This window comes from Sphaeramia orbicularis, chromosome 3 (genome assembly GCF_902148855.1).
Source record: "Sphaeramia orbicularis chromosome 3, fSphaOr1.1, whole genome shotgun sequence".
Classification (NCBI taxonomy): Eukaryota; Metazoa; Chordata; class Actinopteri; order Kurtiformes; family Apogonidae; genus Sphaeramia; species Sphaeramia orbicularis.
The window spans coordinates 1,255,060-1,276,867 of NC_043959.1; the positions used below are offsets into that span (position 1 = coordinate 1,255,060).

The 21,808-nt window shown below is 39.2% G+C and overlaps 1 protein-coding gene across 1 annotated transcript in view; it reads left to right on the forward strand.

Annotated features, from left to right (window-relative positions):
* Positions 1 to 21,808, forward strand: part of LOC115412567 (leucine zipper protein 2-like) — a 471,651-nt gene that overhangs the window by 218,769 nt on the left and 231,074 nt on the right. Inside the window, 1 exon segment of the mRNA XM_030125144.1 lies at positions 1,102 to 1,219. Coding sequence (XP_029981004.1) covers positions 1,102 to 1,219 — 118 coding nt within the window.

The window sequence follows — 21,808 nt, forward strand, 5'->3', positions numbered from 1 at the left end:
AGCTCCGTCTTAGTGGGAGCCACAGCTCTTATTATTTACACAAGTTGATCCCAACTCCATTATTAAGATTATTTTACGGCGCTTAAGTATCTGCTGGCTGCCATCTGCAGTCGATGAGGTTTTTGTGACCGCTACTGTAAACGGTTACAATTAGAGGACTCCAGGGGTCGTCAAAGTAATCAAATTTATGAGCTTTGGGGGAAATTTGGGCCATTCACGTGGTAAATATATGCAGATATTTAAGCATTTCCCAAAAGAGTGCTGTCCTTGGGTCAGTAAACAAGGATATGGGATGGAATGAGTAATAGAGTTTTCCGTTTTAGATTAGTGTCAGGCAATAAAAAGGAACATGTTGGAAGTCCTTAGTCCTTTATCACTGAATGTGCCGAGTACTGGAGTGAAAAACGAATTAAGACGTTGACTACGGTGTCACTAAAAGCTGAATAGGTTATCTGTTCAGCTTTCAGGTACCCTGGGCTTTCATTATTTTAGTGTCTTTTCACTTACAGAGCATCCGGTCTCTTGAACTCCTCCATTTGGACCCAGATCTTCATTGTGTCCACGTATTCAATACATCACTCCCTGGGATTAAATGACCCCATTGAAAAAAATGAATTCCCAATTTTGGCCATAGTTCACACAAACATACTATTAAATAATGTGTGTCTGTGCTGGAGCTCAGTAATGAATGACAGAACCACCTCTGCAGTGCCATTCAGGACGACTTCACAAAAACATGAGTTTGAGAAATGTGCCCTGCAGAACTTGTGCCTTAATAATTGGATGGACTACATGAATATTTAAATGGCAACGCGGGGGCATACCCCTGGTCAAAAGACCGATCTCTGTAAAACGAGTTTTCTCTAAATTGGTTGATTGAAAGGAATAGATGTTTTCTCTCCTTCTTTTATTCATCCAGGGACTGTGCTGAGTAGATATTAGTTTTCTCCCATAATGCTCTCCCCTTTAGCTTTAACGATGGCGCTTTTAATCCTGTTTAAAACACCTCTTTCCTCCCAGGTTTGCCAATAAAGAGTGGATTCTCTCAGTCTGCTGCAGACATTTAATAGTCAAATCTGGAATCTCTCATTCTCTTGACAGACAAAACTACGATGGGCTGGAAAAGAAGCTGAAAGAAGTGTTCAGTGAACGCAGCAGCATCCTGCACCAGCTCTCCAAGACGTCAAAAGAGTTGGACAGCATAAAAGGCAACCTTCAGGTGGGTGACGGGTTGTTTCTCTTTGAAAACTACAGCCAGTGTTTTGAGGTGTATTTTTGCCTCGGACACCGCGGCAGGGAGGTCGACTTCTATCGTTGATGTTGAGCTGTCAGATGGAAACGTGTGACTCATTGTTTTTATTTAGATTTCAATCCGTCTGCTCCGTAACAAGCTGTTCTTATTAAAAATTGATGCAGAAATGTTTTTCATTTTCGTGAGACCGCCCATTGTTACTTGTGAGATGTGTTACTCCACAGTGATAAGCAATGATGGAGACGCTAAACCAAGTTCTGATGAAAACAGCAGCTCCGCAGCGCTTCACAGAAGGCGAGTAGAAAAAGATGAAACACAACAGATTGACAGGATGATTAATTAACAATAATCTGAAGGCTATTTCACCCAATTTTCTTCAGCTTTATACCAAAATTAGTAACTGCATAGCTCTGTGTAAAAGAGCACTGCAGCGTATTATTTCAAGGTTTTTAATCACAGAGATCTGAGAACAACGATCACTGAAAACAGATCCTGTGGGAGCATGAATCCTAAGCGGTCAAACGGTTGTACGTGTTGGAAGCGCGGCCCCCACGGGTAGTCCGAGTTTTCTGAAACAGAAAACAAAGGCCATCTGTAGAATTACAGCCCAAACGGTCTGTTGTACACATCCAAGTCAGTAAACAGGCTGAGTTTGACCTGCTGTTTGGAGTCATCCACCCTCATTATGTTCAGGAGCACAGAGGGATTTGAGCTGCATTAGTCCAGATAATAAGGGGACATGTATGATGGGATGGTCTACAGGGTTTACTGGGGTTGCTGTATTTGCCTGCATATGCATATCCACTCACTAGCAGAACCAGTGGCCCAACCGAACGAACAGAGAAACTGAACAGGAGTAAGTTTCATGTTAATTTGTGTTATTTCACGTCATTGTTTTCCCTTTTTCAACGTATCCAACAGAGACCCAGAGCCTGATAAATGTCTCTGCTGAGTGGACAAATGAAGTGACCATGAGTCCACACTGTGGTCAGAGTGGACACATGTTACTATCACTAGGTCAACTTCAGCTTCCTTCAGTTCTGCAGGATCTGTCAAAACCTTTCAAAGAGTAAGATAACACCGTCAAAACCGTTGTGCAAGATGTAAAAAACATAAAATGCAAATAAGAATCACAACTGGAATGGAATAAATTTGCAACAAGTAAAACAGAAAAATCTGATAAGCCAAGTAGAAAAAGGGATGAAATCTATAAAACAGATACTTCACAATTAAAAATGATGACTGAAACAAAGCAATTAATAACATTTATTACAAACCAAGCTAAAACAGTTCCTCAGATCGCCCACTGGAGCCCAGCGTTACACCGGCCCCTCCTCCTTCCATGGACCAACACTGTCCCCTATGGCCACAGACTTTATGGCTACGTTCAGACTGCAGCCAAATGTGGCCCAGATCAGATTTTTCACCCCTATGTGACTCAGGTCAGATTCTTTCATGACAGTGAGAACAGCACAGGTCACATGGAATCGGATCTTCTAAATCAGATTGGGCCACTTTCCAAATGTGGGACTGAATCGGATACATATTGGATTTTAAAAATGTGACCGCCATCTGAACGGCCAGGTCAGATTGAATGTGACTTTGACGTCATGAGGGGTCATGACACACTTTACACAGACGGAGGACTCTGTGATGCCACACAGGTTAGCTAAGGTGTGGTAACCCGCCCCCCGCTGCTAACCAGTACAGCCCACCCCTACTGACTTTTAAAGGAGGTGGGTCTCCTGAACGACGCGTCTCGCCTCGAAGTCTTGAGTTCGAGGCGCTGACAAATGTTTTGAAAGGTATTCCTGGACATTCTGAAGGTCTGGAAGAACTCCTGCTCTGTGAAAGCAGTCCCATCCTGATCCCCCTATTCCTGCCTCCGACACCACATCCACAGACTGCTCTGTACGGATGTGGCAGCTATTGCTCCACATAGAGACTTATTTATTTATTTGTTTGTTTGTTTATTTGTTTATTTATTAGGGACAGTGCATATTAATGAACATCTCCAACAGTTGCAGCTGTAAATCTGTCAGCTTGTAGCATCAGTGCTAATTTCCATCTGTAGTCCTTAGGCAGGTGACAGGAAAGACAGATGACAAAAAGACAAACATCCTAAAAACCCACAGAACAACACAGTGAGGACCATCTACTGCTGGAAACAGGCTCGGTTTTCCTTCATCCAATGTTTAAGCTGTGATTTGAAGGAGGCAGATGACTGGGAGTCTTCTGTTTAGCGGTAAACTGTTCCAGTATTCAGTTCCGGTGACTGACAGTGTAGTTTGTCCAATAGTAGAGCACCTGCATGGCCCCTCCTAGTCTCCTGGAGCTGTGGCCCCTCCCACTGAGAGACTGGTGGCCCCTCCCACTGACAGAGCAGGATTGGATAAAATCTGTCAAGGGAGGAGGGGCCAGTCCATGCAAGACTTTAAATATATCAGGCACGCATTTTTAAAACTCAGAAAATTATTAAAATTAAGACATTTTAAGAAATTTCTCAAAACAATGCAGAACAATGTAAAATATTCATTTTCTTCTCCTCTTCCTCCTGTTTAATATCACCCCTTCACAAATTTGCCAGCTGCTGCCACACATTGTTTTTACCATTAGACCATAAAGTTCACTGGTTGCTGCCATGTTCACTTCTGTAAACACTGTTGTGTGTGATGTTATTAATGATCAGCTGTGCATGCGGGTCACTTCAGGAGTGTGAGTTATTCACACAGCACTCTGTAGACAGGCCACACCGAAAAATATAATGTAAACAGCCAAACAAAAGATCGGAATTGAGCAATAAATCGGAATTTGGCATGAAGGCCTGCAGTGTGACTGTAGCCTATGTTGGACTTCATTTCCCAGTATTCATCACTACATGCATTTTGTCTCATTGTTTCAATAATCACTTAATTCTCTGGAGGGATGCAGTTGTGTTGGACCCCAGCTCCCACTGGGTGAAAGGATTCACCTGGACAGGTAACAGCATAGACCTGGTGACCAGTTAAACCAGTTCAAACCAGTCCAAGGACAGCACTGACCCCAGGACCCTCCTGCTGCTACACACTGTGTTCATTTAGTTGATTTAGAGCTTTTCTATGACTCTTTTAGAACCATAAACTAAACATTATAAACTCTACTGACAATTTTCCCAAAAAAATCAAAAGGAGAAAAAAAAAATGGTGCTAAATTGAATGTAACATTGTATGTTTTTAGGACACTTTCTTATCATCCACACATGTACATATAATGAATCTAAGTCCCTGGTAATGTGGTGGACAGAGAGCCGAAGACACTAAAACATCTGCCACTGAGTGAAACTTTTGAGTGTGATGAGCAATAATCCAATAGAAGATGTTGGCTTCTATTAATTAAAATGACACTTTCATTTATAAAAGACTATAACTGCTCTTTTAGTCAGTTTTGTAAAACTAAGGTGTAACTTCTGTCTTGTTTTTCTTGCCACTTAAGCAGTGTTTGTAGACACCTAGCTTCACCTTTCATGCATATTTGGAAAGTTTGAAGATAGTTGCCCTAATTAAATTTGGCCTGAAAACCAAATGCAAAAATATATATCCAACTCCTACAGTGAGGGATACTTTGCATAAAGTGAGGATAAAAACGGGTTCATAAGACAACTGTAGGTGGATGATAATGAGGGATTATTATCCCTTTTGCAAAGGGAGGTATCTCATGACTCTGCCAAAAAAAAAAAAAATGGTCTTGAACATTTTATAATGTAACGTACCTTATTATAATGTAGATATTATAATTCTGTGAGTGTTTCTCAAAACACAATTATCTTGCTGCCAGATACTGCACATCACTTCCCACCAGTCAGTTTAGGTCAACTTCATTACAGCTCTTGGCAAAGTAGAAGAAACGAACAGAAACTCAATTATAGATTCACATATTTGAATCATTGGGTGGATTTCAGTTGCATTAGTGTTTGCAGCGGTGATCTTGAACAACATGGCTCCCTCTTGGACATTTAGACCTCGGCTGGAGGATCTGTGGATTACTCCTCTGTTATTGTCATCGCTCCCAAGGCTGCCGTCGGACTGATGGCTTTCTCCTCGCGGGGCGCTGATGCTTTTACGCTTTAGGGAACTTTTGATAGGAGAAGGAATAGTCATAAAATCAATAATCAAATAAATGATATGCACACTTTCCCCCCCTCCATGTGTGGGGAGATTTCCCATGTGTGCTAAAAAAGCTCTTGTAGTTGAGCTCCCATCCCCCGGGGCAGTCTTTGATGTCCGTTCACTCCAGGCTCCGTTGGCGTCTCTATCGGCGCTGGGCTGGGCGCCAGCGCTGGGCAGGGCAGAGGTTGGCTTTGGATTGGAAATAGTGTGCAGTGGAACAAATCTATTCTGCAGGGGGAAAACATCATCTACATAAAAATCATCAACTTTAAAAAGACGATCGACTTAACTAGGAAAAGCATTTAGCATTTCTGGAACAATTTGATGGAACAAGTGTTTATAGTTTTAATACGTTGCCCCGTAGGTGCAGGTCACAAACCCTAATAATTAAACTTTGTGTCATGGGGGATTTATTCTCAGCCGCGGCTCCTGGGGGAGGTTTTAAAAAAAGAACAGATTTTCTCAGAGGTTTGACAAATAGTACAATGGTAGCAGTGTTATTTTTCAAGTTTAATGTCCAGATCATAACCTGAAAATCCCTGAGAGCATTTGTAAAAATGAATATTTATTTTCTCCTGGAGGTAAATGTGATTCCTACGGATCCTGGTGCTGCGTATTCATTTGTAAACTGTAGTGATCAGCAAAATCATGTAGTTGTAATTTGGTGATTTATTGAAAAGACGTAAACACAGTCTGTAGAATACGGAAACATCGACAATATTACCAGAAACTTAACAGCATAGTTAATTTTTATTAAATGCTTTGTCAAACCTTCTTTAGACCAGATATGGGAGCATAGAAATGGTTTGTGTGCTGAGCTAAAAGTCTGTCAGTTCTTATATTTTATGTTTATGTTGTTATAATCAGATTTTATGCGTTTACATGCACTTAAAAAATGCAATAATCAAAAACCCTGGTTTAGACGCACCACTCCATTATTGGATTTCTTTCAGAGTTGGTATGTACATAGTGATGATAAACTCAAACTTCCTGCTATTTTAATTGTGTTTAAACATATGCAGAACGATGCTTCAATGAAACTGGGTACATTTCAATGTCTGGGACTTTGTCAGATTTTTAGACCCAATAATAAAGAGAAATTCAGACATACTCCCTCCCAGGATGTACATAAGGATGACCTCAGATAAATGCAAAAAAATATATACTCATGCTCTGAGCCATCCCAAAATTAATGCATTTTTTATCAAACATCGGGGCCAAAAATAGGACCAAAACTGGGACAGGAAAAGCTACCAAGGTGTCAGTGCATTTGATCTGGACCACATGGCTGTAAATGGTCTTATATAGCACTAGAAATAAAGACACTGTGTCAAATGTGTTGATCCTAGTGTTTTTTCTAATCCAGACATGTGGGTTTTTCATGAATCTCAGTCTCATTCCAGGTTTTGTGTGTAACCCATCGTGTCCACTTGTGTTACATGCAGAACCTGCCCAGTCAAACGCATATAAATTGCAAATGATTTTGCAACAGCAGTTATTTTTGTGAAACACTCTGCCTTGGATAATTAGTTAAATTTCCCAGAGTACCTGTGAAGGAATAAACAGATATTTAAAAGAAAAAAAAAATAGTACTGCGGAATTTTTGTGTTCTTTTGACCGTGTTACATACAGAATTTTGTTTTAAATATAATGTAAAATAATATAAAAATGTGAAAAATAGTTTCTCTTTTATCTCAGTAAATATTTGTTTTTAAAATCCAGCCAAAGTGCTTCCAAACTTGCTTCATAACATTAGTCTACATGTGGTTTGAGTTTTTATCTTTGTTCCCCACTACCTGTGTTCATATCCAGTTGTTTTTTCAGAGTGAGGCTTTGACACATATGTGCTGATAATATCTAGTTTAAATATGGATATATGAAATATTACTATTACCATACCTTACAATTTAGAAGATTATATGTATTTATATTACACATGTATTTGTGGTTTTTTGTTTGTTTGTTTTTTGTTTTGTTTTGTTTTTATTAATATCTGGTAGGATAAGTTGTAAATGGGTATTAGTGTATATAGGAAAAAGGGTGTGTGATATTATTATTATTATTATTATTATTATTATTATTATTATTATTATTATTATTCATACAAAATAATAAAAGCTATATAGTGATCATAAGGAATAGAAATTGGGGGTAGGAGTACATAGTTTTTACTTCTTCCTACTCCTTTTCGAGCATGTAGAATTTCATTTCATTTGTTTTATTATTTTATTATTATTATTATATTATTATTATTATTATTATTAATTTGTTTCTTTTGTTGTTGTTTGTTTGGTTATCAATCATTTCTGTACCAGTACTTATATTTTGTTGGTTGATATTTGTTTTGATTTCACTGTCTACATGTTTGAATAAAGATTTCATTCATTCATTCATTCATTCATTCCTATGTACCTCTGACCATAAGCCCTACCTAACCCCTAACCTGAACCCCTGACCCCTGGTACAGGTCAACGTAGGGTTGACTCCATGAAAACACCTGAATGTGAAAAAAGATCAGATTGTCCTCATTCTTCCATGATAACAGCTCTAATTCTACCATATTTTTGGTCCATTTTGCATGAACAACTCTTTAAGATCTACCCACAGCCCAAAGGTCACTCCACAACCTTCAGCTTGTGTCTGTTGTGGTCGGCTGAGCTGGATTTTGAAGTATTTTGCATCATTATCCTCCTCCAGAATCCACCTTTTTTTTTTTTTTTTACAGATGGTGGTGTTTGTTTCCAGCATTTGCACTCTCGTCTCTTATCTGTAGTGTTTCCTGTGCCACAGGCTGCAGCAGAACTCCAAACCGTGATAGATCCACCCCCATGTTTAACAGTTGGGAAAGGTGTTCTTTCCATGAAACATTGTTCTTTTTCTTTTTTCCTCCAAACATACCTTTGCTGATTGTGTCCAAAGAGTTCTATTTTAACTTCATCAGCCCACGTCAGGTCTCTGTAGATGTTCCATTGCACATTCCTGACTGAACTGGATGAAGACGGTACTGTAAGGTTTACGGTTTTCCTCCATGAAGGTCTTCTTTGTTGGGTTTTGCTGAAGGCTGCTTGTTCTTAAAAATTCCAAACTTTTTCAAAACTGCTATTTTTTCCTAAGACCTTGACTTTATGTACTTTTAAACATGTGTGCCTGCTTTTTTGGCTGAGATTGTACCTGTTGCGGGTAGCAGAAAAGTTCATTTTAATAAATATATGAATGAATGAATACATAATTGACAGTAAATTACGTTTTACTGACAGAAACATTTTCAAAATCTGAACATCACCAAAGTGCCTAACCCTAACCCTAACTTGTCCTGTCCTCAGTGACATTTTCAGGCCTAAACAAGTTGAATTCCCTTTGAAAGGCAGGAACAGCTGCCATAGGTAAAGACATGAAACTGACATGGTGTCCAAAGTGGGAACCTGGTCAACCTGGCAATTTGGTAGAAAAAAGATGAATGCCCATTGGCCCCTCCCATTGGCCCCGCCCATGACCTTTGATTGGATTTAAATCCCACCGTTACTTCACATAAACCAGTTTGAACTTGGATTGCACAGTTTGCCCCTGCTCATTCATGCCTGAAAACCTGGGTCTGTAAATGTGGACAAATATCCACCAGTCCCCTACCTACCGACCTCCAGAAAAGAAGACTCCAAAAATTATCAAATGTGGAACTGGGGGTAATTTTCAAAATGTACAGTTTTTTTTGATACACCCTGTATTATAAGAGAAACATTTTTCTATACTTTATTAGGACTTTCATACAAAGTTCCAGATTTTTCAAGGTCTGGAAAACAGTGTTTGAAAACTCCATACTTTGTAAGACTTTCCAGACCTGTGTAAACACCCTGGAAGACTCGTATGATGCACCGCCACTTCTAAACTTCTGATAAATCATGTTTCTCAACAGGGTGTTGGGACACTGTCAGGGGCATTTGGAATGAAAGCTGAGGGGGGCAATGAGACTGAAATGGAGGACTGTAGTCTGTATAAGTATTAATATCAAGCAGCATGTCGATGGGCAAAAAACAAAACCTCCTATCGGCAAATTTTTAGATTTTGAGTTTTCACATTAAATGGTGAGAACAAGGATGACTCCACATTTTCAGTCTGTCTGCAGATAATCCCACCCTTTCTTATGACATGAAGGTCACCTGACAACAACAATAAAGACCATACTAGAATAAAACTAAATGTTTTTTTGTTTCCTGAAAAAAGTGATTTTTTTTTTCAGATAGGAGGTTTTGTATTCTGGCCATCGATGTTATGTCAATGGTGAATTTTCATGCCCTCCCCTGCACTGTAAACCTGAACTTTGAAATTACTAAACTGCTTTAATTCCAGTGTACTTAAATGATTTCAGTTTTATTCCATTACTATAAACTGTTCAGTATATTCTACTCATTTGTAGACATAGTCCAAAGTATGAAACAGTTTACATTGACTGGATTTAAATCCCTCAGTTTTAGTCCTGACCACACCTTTTTATCTGTGCAGTGCATTGTGGGTATTGTTCCTGTTGTTGTAAATGTGTTGTTTTTCTGTGCAGGGGTTCAGTGGGTTGTGCTGTTAGTGTTCATTTGGACTGAATGTGTGTGTGTCAGTGTGTATTGGCCTTTTTGGGTTAGTTTGTGTATTTGTGTACAGCTGCACCAGGAGACACAGCCATAGGCCCAATAATGGATTTACTGTTCAACTGTAGGTATAGCGGGTACACACGTGACGTCACCACTAGCGGAAGTCACCGCGGTTCTGCCCACTGAGTGTCAGACAGAGGGAGATGAGTAGCGGCTTTGTCTTGAATACTGCGAAAACTTTAGAACAGTCTAAAAAATGGGGCAGAGCTGTTGTGCCATTGATCGCACAAATAGGTTTAAAAGCACTGAGAGCTCTCGTTTTAGCAGCGAGCTAAAGCCAAAGACAGAAGAAGCAGAGGGATCACTGCAATTCAGAGAAAGAACTGGAATCCAGACAACCAAACCTGGGTTTGTGGGTGGCATTTCGTGTCAGGTGACATTAATTTCTGCTGTATTCTTGTGTAAACTCATCCCTTAAATTCCATCTGGTTTTGGCTAACGTTCCTTCTTAGTAAAGCTCTTCATGTTAGCATCTGTCATTTAGTTCTAGATTTCAGAACTGAATCGTTTGTGTCTTCAGTTGTGTGATTGTGAACCTTGTGCTCTACATGATTTGTAAACTAGCTTAAACTGAGGCTAACCTAGTTTTCCACATAAAGGGCTCCTCTAGCACACAGCTGTTGGATCTGTGTTGGATCCAGTATTTGATGGGAACTCTCCTTAAATCTCCACAGTACCAGTAGATCATCCACTCACTTGGGTCAGTACTAAGGGTTCAACTCCAGTAAATCAGTAGTGAACTGTGAGCACTACTGCTGGGCCTTTACCGCCCAAATCACCGCCAACAAACTCTGTGCACTGACACAAAACCTCCAAACAATAGTATGTTGAATGAAAGCACTCACCAGCTGGAATCCTCTAATGAACCAGGACCAGGATGGACACAACTCTGGGTCTGTTGGATGCTTTCAGCCTTTGCATTGGGGATTTTCCCGCGTTGAACTCAGGTTCATGTAAATGTCAGGATAGGTGATTTCTGTCCCAGATCAGTGTTGGTAGAACACTGGTTGTTTGGTAGCTTGGATGGACCCATGTCCAGTCCAGTTGTCTGTAATTCCATCTGATATTCCACAGTTTTCCCGGTCTCGCTGCAGTTACTGCTATACTCCGCCATGTTGAGCCGGTTTGTTTTTGCCGCTCAGTCTGACTGAGAGGGGCGTGGCCTGGGCGGAAGTGATGGATGTGCATTCCCTCTGTTCTTCAGCAATAATATTTTTATGCCTTGCCAAATTCAAAGCACTTCCTGTGCCGGCAAATCGCATTGAGCTAACTTCCATGCTAAAATATATAAGTTGAATAACAAAGCCATGTATATTGCTAAAGATTTTAGTTTAAATCAACTTGGAATTGAGTAAAAAAACTGATGATATTTAGTTAATGATTATTCAAAACAATTGGCATTGCAGCAAATTTTAAGTTAAATGAACTTGGCATTTAGTGTTGTAGTTAAAATAGCAATTCCATTCAAATCAAGCATTTAAGTTTAATCCACTCAAGTTTTCATTATCATTACTTCAATTTTTTTAAGGCAATGAGTTACCTCAGATTTTTTTTAAGTAAACTCAACTTATCCGGTCTTACAGTGAAATCATCCAGTCAAGTGGGGTTTTAATTTTTCCTCTTAACCAGCTTATGATCAGTTTTGTCAGACTTCTTCCAGATCTCATTTTGACCCCCACAGTTCTCCTCAGTGTTCATCTCCTAATTATTTTTCACACTGCAGAACCCATGAGCTGAAAACCTGTTCTATCATCTTATTTCCTTCCTCTGCACGGTGGGCATCTACGTCTTTCATTTTCAGTCTTCCACAGCTGCTTTGAGGAACCTGCGGCTGCTTTGTGTTTGCACAAGGTTTGAAGAGTCAGAGTTTGTAAAAGGTTTAAAATGGACGTTTCCTGATGACCACCGTTGACATGATGAGCGAACTGATTAAGATCTGACACTTGGAGACACGTTTGGTCCTGCACTTTTAAACATGCTGCACTTGTGTATTTCTGTATTTTATTCTTTCGTTCAATTTATAAAGTAAAAAGTAACTATTTTGCAGATACATTTGCTTTTTTCCACGTTATGTTTGCATCTATTTTCAAGATGTGTCCAGTTTTTGTAGGACAATGTCTAATCACTTTCAACATTTGCTGTGATCAATTACAATCACAAGAGCATCTTTTATTCTCCTGTGAACCACTGATTTCCAACTAAACGATCAATGCATCTTTCAGTGTGAAAAGCACATTTATGATTACACCAACAGAAAACATAACAAAACCGAGAACTATGTAGGCGTTGAGTTATAAAACCATCAAGGCCGTCCAAGTTACTCATACTACTTTAAAAAGCCATCATTTCTTTTATAAGTTCAATGCAAGCTCATTTCAGAACAGTCCACAATAGCCCCAAAACATGTGAATATGAAAGAGGACAGATGTGAGTTCAGAGTGATGAATCGGTTTTCATCTTCCTCCTCTCGCTCTCAGATCGTCTCAGTCTGTTGCTGGGTGTGTTTTCAACGGTATCATTATAGCAGCATTTTCCATAAGCAGGGCTCCGGATCCAACGACCATGAACCTGTTTACATGACTATAAAAATCAAATAGCTGGGAGGGGTCAGAGAATAGAGTATAATGAGATCTCACATCTTCACGTGTTTAATAAATACAATAATCAAAAACCCTGGTTAGACGCTCCTGTCCACGATTGGAGTTCTTTCAGAGTATGTAGACTCTAACTTCCTGTTATTGTCTTCTGCTCATGTTTGACTACGTAATTTCTGTTTTCTACGATTTTAATTCATGTTTACATGTGCACAGATGCAAAAGACCTGCATAAATCAGATGAACCTGTATGTATTTAGGAAGACACAAGAGTACTGGGGAGAAATCCAGGCGTGTTAGTCTGATTTCTCCTAATCAGATTACTGCTTTTATCTGATAAAACAGATCAGATGATGCTGTTTACATGATCACTGGAATAATCTGATAACTCCAGAAATCGGGTAATGATTAGAGTATTAGGCGCAATCCCAATTCACCCCTTCGCCCCTCCCCCTCGGTCCTTGCACTTGGTGCTTCCCTTTGAAACGGAGCTGCAAAGGTTAGGGGTAGAAACATTCTCCTGTGAAATGGAACAACCCTTCACGACCTGTTACGTCATCAGCAGTCATCGATGCTGCTGTAAACAGATGTGAAAACTTTGTTTCTAAAAGAACTCCCCATGCCGTCAGCAGCTGGAACCGTCTCTGTTCCATGGCTTTGGTCATCTTTTTGCAGCTGTCAACTATGAACCACAGAAATGTGATCTGTGACAAATTGAAACGGTATTAAAGGGTCAATCAAGTGGTTAAGTTGTTTACGAGAAAAATACATACATTTGTGTGTTCCTTTCATCACACTGCTGCACTTTTTGGCTGTGTTTACCTCTATCTTGCTGATGATTAGAACAGAATTATGGGTAATTCTCCTACTCCTCTGTTCGTAGTGTGGTCCTGAAATATCTCTGTCTTGAGGGCTATACAGCCCACGCCTTAGCCCTTCCCCTCTGAGAAAAACACTGCCCCTACACTTGTACACAAAACAGAGGGCTAGGGGTAAGGGGGAGGGCCAAGGGCTGAACTGGGATTCATCCGCAGTGTGATGTAAACAGGTTCATTGATGTCATAGGCCAGGTGATGTTAGGAAGTCACAGGAACCATTAAGAGGCATCAGGGTCAAAGGTCAGTTTACATGTCTAATATCCAACAGAGGCTAACGCCAAACGTTGAATTTTTAACAAATTAAAGCTGCAGGAGCTGAAATCAGGATGTTAACAGGAGTGTACCTACGTCAGTACCTAAACCCTAACCCCTGGTACTGGGGAACGTGGGGTTGACTATGGAGAGAAAGTTGTTTCTTTATCAAACAGAATGGATTTGCAATTAAAAAGAATAGATTTGCATCCAAAAAGAGATTTGAGAGCAAAAGACAATAAGTGACAGTCAAAAAAAAAGATCATTGTACTTATAAATCAGTCCTAATTGCTTGTGAGTTAAAAACTTTTGCTTGAGACTTCAAAAGTTTTGCTTGCAAATTTAACTGCGCATGATCTGTTTTTTTTATTGCCACTTAGTGTTTTTGCTCTCAAATCTATTCTTTTTAATTACAAATCTATTATTTTGATTGATGATTAAAGAAACAATTTTCTCTCCATAGTTGACTCATGTAAACACCTAAATATGAAAAAAATCCAAATACATGTTTCTTCTTGGCTATGTCCTCTCTGTCCAGATCAACTAAATCTAAACACTGATGAACCTGGCATTAATTCACACTGCTGTGAAAAACTGAAGCCATTTTTTCCATATTGAGACAGAGAGTAGAGCAGTAGGTCACATTCAGGTGGAATCTGACAGATGGATCGGTAATTAGAGCTGTCGATCTGTATGTCCCTACCTGTCTGAAAACATCACAGGGTTGACTGACGACAGCCTTAAAACACAGCGTAAAAGTCAATACAGAGATACGGATCATGTCCTCTTGACTGTTACAACAAGCTCCAAGATAAGTATGACAATAAACCTGTCGAGCACCACGCCCTGAAGGCACAAACTCTCAAATGACCAATTAGTACATGTGCTTTCCCTTGTGTCGCATCGTAAATCTTCCAAAAAGGTGTGTGAATTTATGAGAACCAGCAAAAAAAACAACAATTTACCATGTACCTGACTGTGTATGAAGCTTCCCTCCATCATAGTTATGTGCAGATGTATTCTCTGTATTCTCCCTGTTAACCTTATGGATATGTGACAGCTCCATAAACTTGTACACTGTTGGATTATAATATGTTGTCCAGTGAGTGTTTGCTGATATGTGCTGCATATAAATCTACACAGACGTACTAGATCTTGGACACGGTTCATTTCTGTCATTATTTACAACGTGTTTATTTGGCCCCACCCAATAAAAACAAGAGAAGCAGAGGACTTTTATGTTGAACAGCAGATTTTTAAGAATTAAATAGCCTACTAATGTCATGTTCAATATTATTGTGGCACGTAAAGATGCATGTCCCCATTTGTACCTGTTAGTAAAACGTGGTGAGAAATGTGAAATAACTCATATTTCTTTATTTACTTATAGTTTATCAATGCAAAGTACATAGTACAACTTCTACCTGTTACAAACAAGCTGTAGTAACTGATGATTCACAGAAAGAGATTATAGCTACGGCTACTTTATATCTCCAGTCCCTAGTCAAGCTTTTAGCAGAGAAGAAAGAAAAGAAAGAAAGAAAGAAACATTTAAGGTTGCACAAAATGACAATGTACAATCACAGATGTTAAAAAAAATGATATACTATAAACATAATATATAAACAGGAATACAGCATACCGAAATATTTAAAGTCGTATAAAAGTGACATAAATGACAGTAAAATCAGAATTGTTTAAAATGTCTGCATTTCTGATTTGGCTTTCACCAGCCTGTGACAGACTGTGTCTGTGATGTAGTTACTGTAATTCTAAAACCTAATGATGTTCTGATGTTAAAAGCAGCAGACGGGGCCCTCTAGTGGTAGTTGCACTAACGTATTTTGTCCTTTCAGTGTTCCCGTAGTCAGTTCAGACCTAAGAAGGAACTAAACAGTCGCGTTGTTTTTCACTCTGTTTGGTCAAACATTTGCCTGTGAGTATTTTAATGTTTAGCTGTTCTAGGAATGAATACTAAAATATCTCTGATGTTAACCTTTGCTGTTGGATAAAGAGACATTAAAAATCTGAACTCAGTTTGTAAATGCTAACCGTTAGCATGTCTATGGAATTTCCCATTCAAGTTAGCCTTGAGCTAGCGATTTAATTTCTATTAATTTAATGTACTGAGGCTACAAACATGGCTGAGACATATTGTGTTTGGATGTTTGGAGTTTTCCAGTGAGTCTCAACTAAAACTTTGAATAGAAGTTTGACATCTGGCTTTTCTTGGGAAACCTGTTAGCTATCTGTCTAAGGAGCTAGTCGCCACACACACACACACACACACACACATACACACACACACACACACACACACACACACAAGCAGGGGGAGAATGAAATATTTAAGAAATTTTGGAAATTGATGGTGTTTTTTTTTTTTTTAGCCAATATTAATGCCAATTCATGATATATTTTTGCAAATTTGGGTTTGAGCAGAAGAAAGTTTGGGAACTTGAGTCTTGCCCAAATAAACACAGACATAAATAATAATAATTTGACAGTTTTATTTGTATCAAACTTTTCGACCTGAAGCCCAGACTGGAGTCGTGGTTGTAAAGCTGTAACTGTGCCGGGTTGAACACCTCCGACTCTGACCGAACCAGAGCTGTTCTCTGTACAACCACGTCCTCATCCTGGGTTTTATTTCTGAAAGCACTGCTAGGCTTTGAGCTTCAGTCAAATGTCGCTGTTGTGGACGTTACCACTGACCCCAATGATCAATAAAAGAGATTTGCTGCCAAAAGCTGTTGGATCAGAGAATCACTGGTGACAAATGTAGTTGAACTGGAAACACTGGTGTTTGAGGTGACGTGGACGCAACACTGACCAGTTCAGACAAGAGTCAACAAATGCAGCCACTGCGTTCGTCTGAAATTAAATCCAAAACACACATATTCACTTTGATGGTACTTTAAAAGTTTGAAAAGATGATTTTAGTCATTACTGCCATTAATTTTAATTAATTTTAAGCCATTTTTGCAACTACACAAAACTCTACATTAATATGCCATAACGCTACAGACGTATACACTGAACATTTGGCCTGAAATGAAACGAGCTGCTTTATGGAACAAGGTAATTAAGACAGAGTGGAGGGAAAAGTGTGGACTCAGGCCTTTACCTTCCAACTTTTATCAATAAATGAATGCATGGATTTTTTTTTCCAACATACACTTCAACACACGAATAAAAAGAATAAGAAGAAGCCTTTACAGTGATCAGTGTTTAATGTTCGCTGGTACTTCGACGCTAAAGACTTGTGTGTAAATTTGAAGTCAACATATGTTTTGTGAAAGTTCGACCACAGAACAATCTGTTATTAAATCAACCAGAAAAAAATTGAACAATTAAAAAATGACAAGTATACAAAATAGGTTTTAGGCAGTGGTACCTTAAGTCATGAGTTTAATTTGTTTCGTGGCCGAGCTCGTAACTCAATTTGCTCGTATATCAAATCAATTTTCCTGTTTGAAATGAATTGAAATGCCATTAATCTGTTCCAGCCCCCAAAAAACACCCAAAATTCACACCAACTTATAGATAACTTATCAAACAAAGCTCAGCGTGTCGTCTGTCAGCCAATAAAAACAAACATGTTGGAGGACAGTTAGTAGGCAGTAGTGATGGGACTGTTGGCTCTTTGAAAGGAGTCGTTCAGTCATGAGTCGTTCACTGAAAAGAGTCGTTCAACAGACTGGCTCTGTTATGTTTTTGGCGTTCTTTTGAAACACCAATGTTTGAATGACTAAATAGGCTACATGTGATGATTGACACTCCATTTTAAAGGTGTTTAAAATGCATACGTATAGCACACCAAATGCCTGAAGAAGTGTGGTGACATACAACCCATAAAGACCCAGTGCTACTTTTGTGGCAGTTCCCAGATGATTTTTTTTCTTCATTTAGCTAACCTTTTTTAAGTGATGTATTATCATATTTCAGAATATTATCCTGTATTTTGTGTTTTTTCAGTGAAAATCAGGTGTTTTCATGTATTTAATTTACTGATAATGTACTTTAGTCATCATGATGAGGTTACATTTGAGGGTTATTATATCAAAAACAGAAAAAAGTAACGTTTTCAGTCAAATGTCTCATTACCTGAACATAACCCCAGTGTGTCCATCCACTGTCATTGATCCAACTCCATGGGTTTAACTGGTGAATCAATGTCGTAGAAGATGACGGTGTTTCCACGGTAACTACAAAGCCTCTGAACATCCAAATAGGTCATATCTGATGACCATGAAAAGACGACAAACTGCATTTTACACCAATTCTTTCAACATACTGACAGGATGAGTGGTTTAAAGTTATTAAACATTTTCGATCAGTAGATGGCTTTAGTCACTGGTGGATATTTGGGTCTTTATGGGTTAATACATCACTGTTTTAGTTTTTCTGAAGTCCAACTCTGATCCGTATATGGACATGAGACTCTTACCTACAGAACCTTTAAGTAAGACAACACTGAAACACAACTCTAGTCTCAGTCTTTATCTAATATTTCAAAACATGTTAGATTACATGATACACAGTGAACCAGAGATGCAAAACTGAAATATCCTCAAACTCTAAACTTTGTCATTCATCTAAGTCTGAGTTTTCAGGACTGTGTGTTTTAAACTTTTATGGGATTTCTTTGTGGAAATGATGCAAGATGGAGTGTGTGTGTGTGTGTGTGTGTGTGGATAAGTAAGGAAGTAAAACTTTATTTATACAGCACTTTTTAAAACATGTTACAAAGTGCTTCACATAAAGGAGAGATAGATAAGAACAAATAAATCAAATCAAATCAAATTTATATAGTGCCAAAAGTTCTCTCATGACACTTCACATAGAGTCGGTCTGAACCAGACTGAAGGCAGTTTACAGAAACAACAGAAGTAAACCCTAGTGAGAGAAGACAGAGGAAGGAACAGGACCTTTAACAGCAGAAACCTGCAGGATGGACGAGTGACAGGAGGAGAGAGAGGGTTAAAGAGACAGAGGAAAGGAGGAGAAAAAGAGAGAGCGATAGAGATAGAGAGAGACTGGGGAGAGGGGGAGGTAGGAGGAGACACATGGAAGAAGCTGATGCACAGAAAACTGAACTAGAACATCTGTGGAACTGTAGAATAAACACTATCAGAACTATATGGAGAAGTGAGTGATGACGATGAAGGAGGAGAGAGGCAGGAGCACAGCAGCAGGTCTAGAGATGATCCTGGGAAAACCTGTGATGATCCAGGAAAACCTGTGAGGTGATAAAGCACAGAGACTCCAGGGAAGAAGTCAAGTCAGTAACATGTATTCACTGGGGAGTAAACAGAAGAGAGAAGTAGGAGAGAAAGGTCTGAGAGAAAGAGGAGCAGAGAGGAGGTCATAGAGGAGGAGGAGCAGAGAGGAGGTCATAGAGGAGGAGGAGCAGAGAGGAGGTCATAGAGGAGGAAGGACAAGAATAGAAAACAGTTTCAACATGCAGATACAGACTTCCTGATTTAGTGAAATGCTTGTTTATAAAAGTGACTTTTTCAGAGTGGCTTGAAGGTGTCTACAGAATCTGATGATCTGATGAACTGGGGAAGACTGTTCCAGAGGGTGGGGCCAGAATTGCAAAAGCACGGTCACCTTTTGTGAGAAGTTGGAGGGGGATGGATAGGAGGTGAAGGTTTGATGAACGGAGTGGTGGTGAGGGTGAGGAGGAAAGTAGGAGGTCAGAAATGGAACTGGGGCCGAGGTTGTGCAGGGCTTTAAAAGGAATTCGGAGTATCGGGGTGTCATTATGAGGGGTATCATTAGAGACTGTGACACCTGATACCAAGCACCAAATTAAAGAGGACATCCACAGAGAGGGCAGTTTTTAGGAGTAATATCTAATCCCAAACTGCTGCAGCACTCCCAGTTTTAAGTCAACATTATCGTGAATTAAATCCATTCTGTATTCCCACCAGCTGCTCTCGGCTTATTTTCTCGTTCTTCCTCTTCAGCATAAACCTCATGAAGTGATGTTAGAGACTGTGGGAGGAGGAGGGGAACATATCCTCTGTGACGACAAGAAACAGGCTTTATGGAAATGCAGCGTTAATTGCCACAGATATTACCTTGAAGCACAATTTAAAGAGACGCTCTCGCTCCCTTTGAGTCCACATTTTCTTAGAAGTCTGGAATTTTCTGTCGAGCTCATAACAAATACAAAATATCTTGAAGGGTTTGTGGGGCTATAAGAGACCTGACTAATCCATAATTACCCATCAGGCACCAGAAGGACCCAGTCTGTACCCTCTGTAGGATTTGTACAAGACATTCATCACAACATTGTTATAGGCGCTATCATTTTTCTGGGGCATCAACAACATTGTACATCTTCTGCTTGCATTAATTTCACCTGTTATGTTCTCATTCTGATGCTTTTATTGCCGTTCTACTCTATTCCACATGATGAACATAATGAATCAGTGAAGCACCGTGTCCTTTTTTTCAGTCTTTTATGGTGTCTGTGTTTCCAGATGAGGTTGCATCACATTGTGACGCAAAATGCCTCTGGTTTGAGTTGTTTAGTGTTACTCTAGTTACTCTAGTTACTCTAGTTCAGTGGTTCCCAACCTTTTTTTGCCTCCTGACCCCATTTTAACATCACACATTTCTGTCAACCCCAGACATTCAAAATGGAGACTTTTTTTTTTTTTTTATTTTAAACTAAAAACTAATTTGTTTTTGATCATGTGATAGTTTGCTATCCTATGTTGCAAATAAACGTTAATTTTAGGCACATTTAGTCTATATAATGTCTATTATTGTGGACATTTAGTCTGTATAATGTCTATTATTGTGGACTTTAGTCTGTATAATGTCTATTATTGTGGACATTTAGTCTATATAATGTATATTGTGGTCATTTAGTCTATAATGTCTATTATTGTGGTCATTTAGTCTGTATAATGTCTATTATTGTGGACATTTAGTCTATATAATGTCTATTATTGTGGTCATTTAGTCTGTATAATGTCTATTATTGTGGACATTTAGTCTGTATAATGTCTATTATTGTGGACAGAGGCAGTAAATCCAGGTGTAGATTAAAGCTCAGGATCTGTCCAGTCAGTCCAGCTGGGATTTACAAGGAGGACAATTAATACTGAACAACAAGAACTGAAACTATGAATGATGAAAGAGCTGCAGCATCTGAAACTGACCACAGTGAACATGTGACAAACAGAAGCACAGTGCTGCAGTTTCAGCTTCAGTTTGTCTGGTATGTGTTGGGATTGTCTCTGTCAACTCAACATATAAAAAAACTCACCATATATTTTTTATTAGTAAGTTGCTTTTTGTTTTTTTTTTCATCAGTTACTAAGTTTCAGGTGACCCCATTTGAAGTCCAGGTGACCCCAAGGTTGAAAAACACTGCTGTAGTTACTCTAGTCTAGATTTTACAGAGAGTTTTTTTTTTTTAAAGGAACAATAGTTTTTGGCAAATGTAAAAACAGAATGTCAGAAAAACAGCTTGTCACAGCTGTATTTTGCTATATATTGTGTGCCCACTGGTCGAATACTTAAAACAGCTTAAAGCAACATGACTTCTGTCTTCACATTCTATGGAAATCATGGTAAATACTGTTTACAGACTCAAAAAGCACACGTGAACGCCCCCTCAGGTCTTATTTTCCACTGGAGAACTGGGAAACATGTTCATCCATGAGCTGCGGAAATGAAAATAACCTTTGAACCTTTGAGAGAAACAAGGGATACACTGCGAATGATAAACAACGCTTTTATTACCATTGTGCTGCTGTTAGCTGAGGATTTTACACATTTATACAATACACCATTTACCAAAAACATTTACAAAAAAAAAAAAGAACAAAATGTGCACCTCACAGCAAGAAGTTCCTGGATTCCAACAGCAGCCGACGTGGGGGGGGGGGGGGGTTGTGTGGAGTGTGTTCTCCCCTGTGTGTGTGTGTGGTGTGGGGGGGGGGGGGGGCTCTGAGTACAGCGGCCTCCTCCCAAACACATGACCACAGGAGGCGTGGCCACGCTAAACTGCCATAAGTTGAATGGA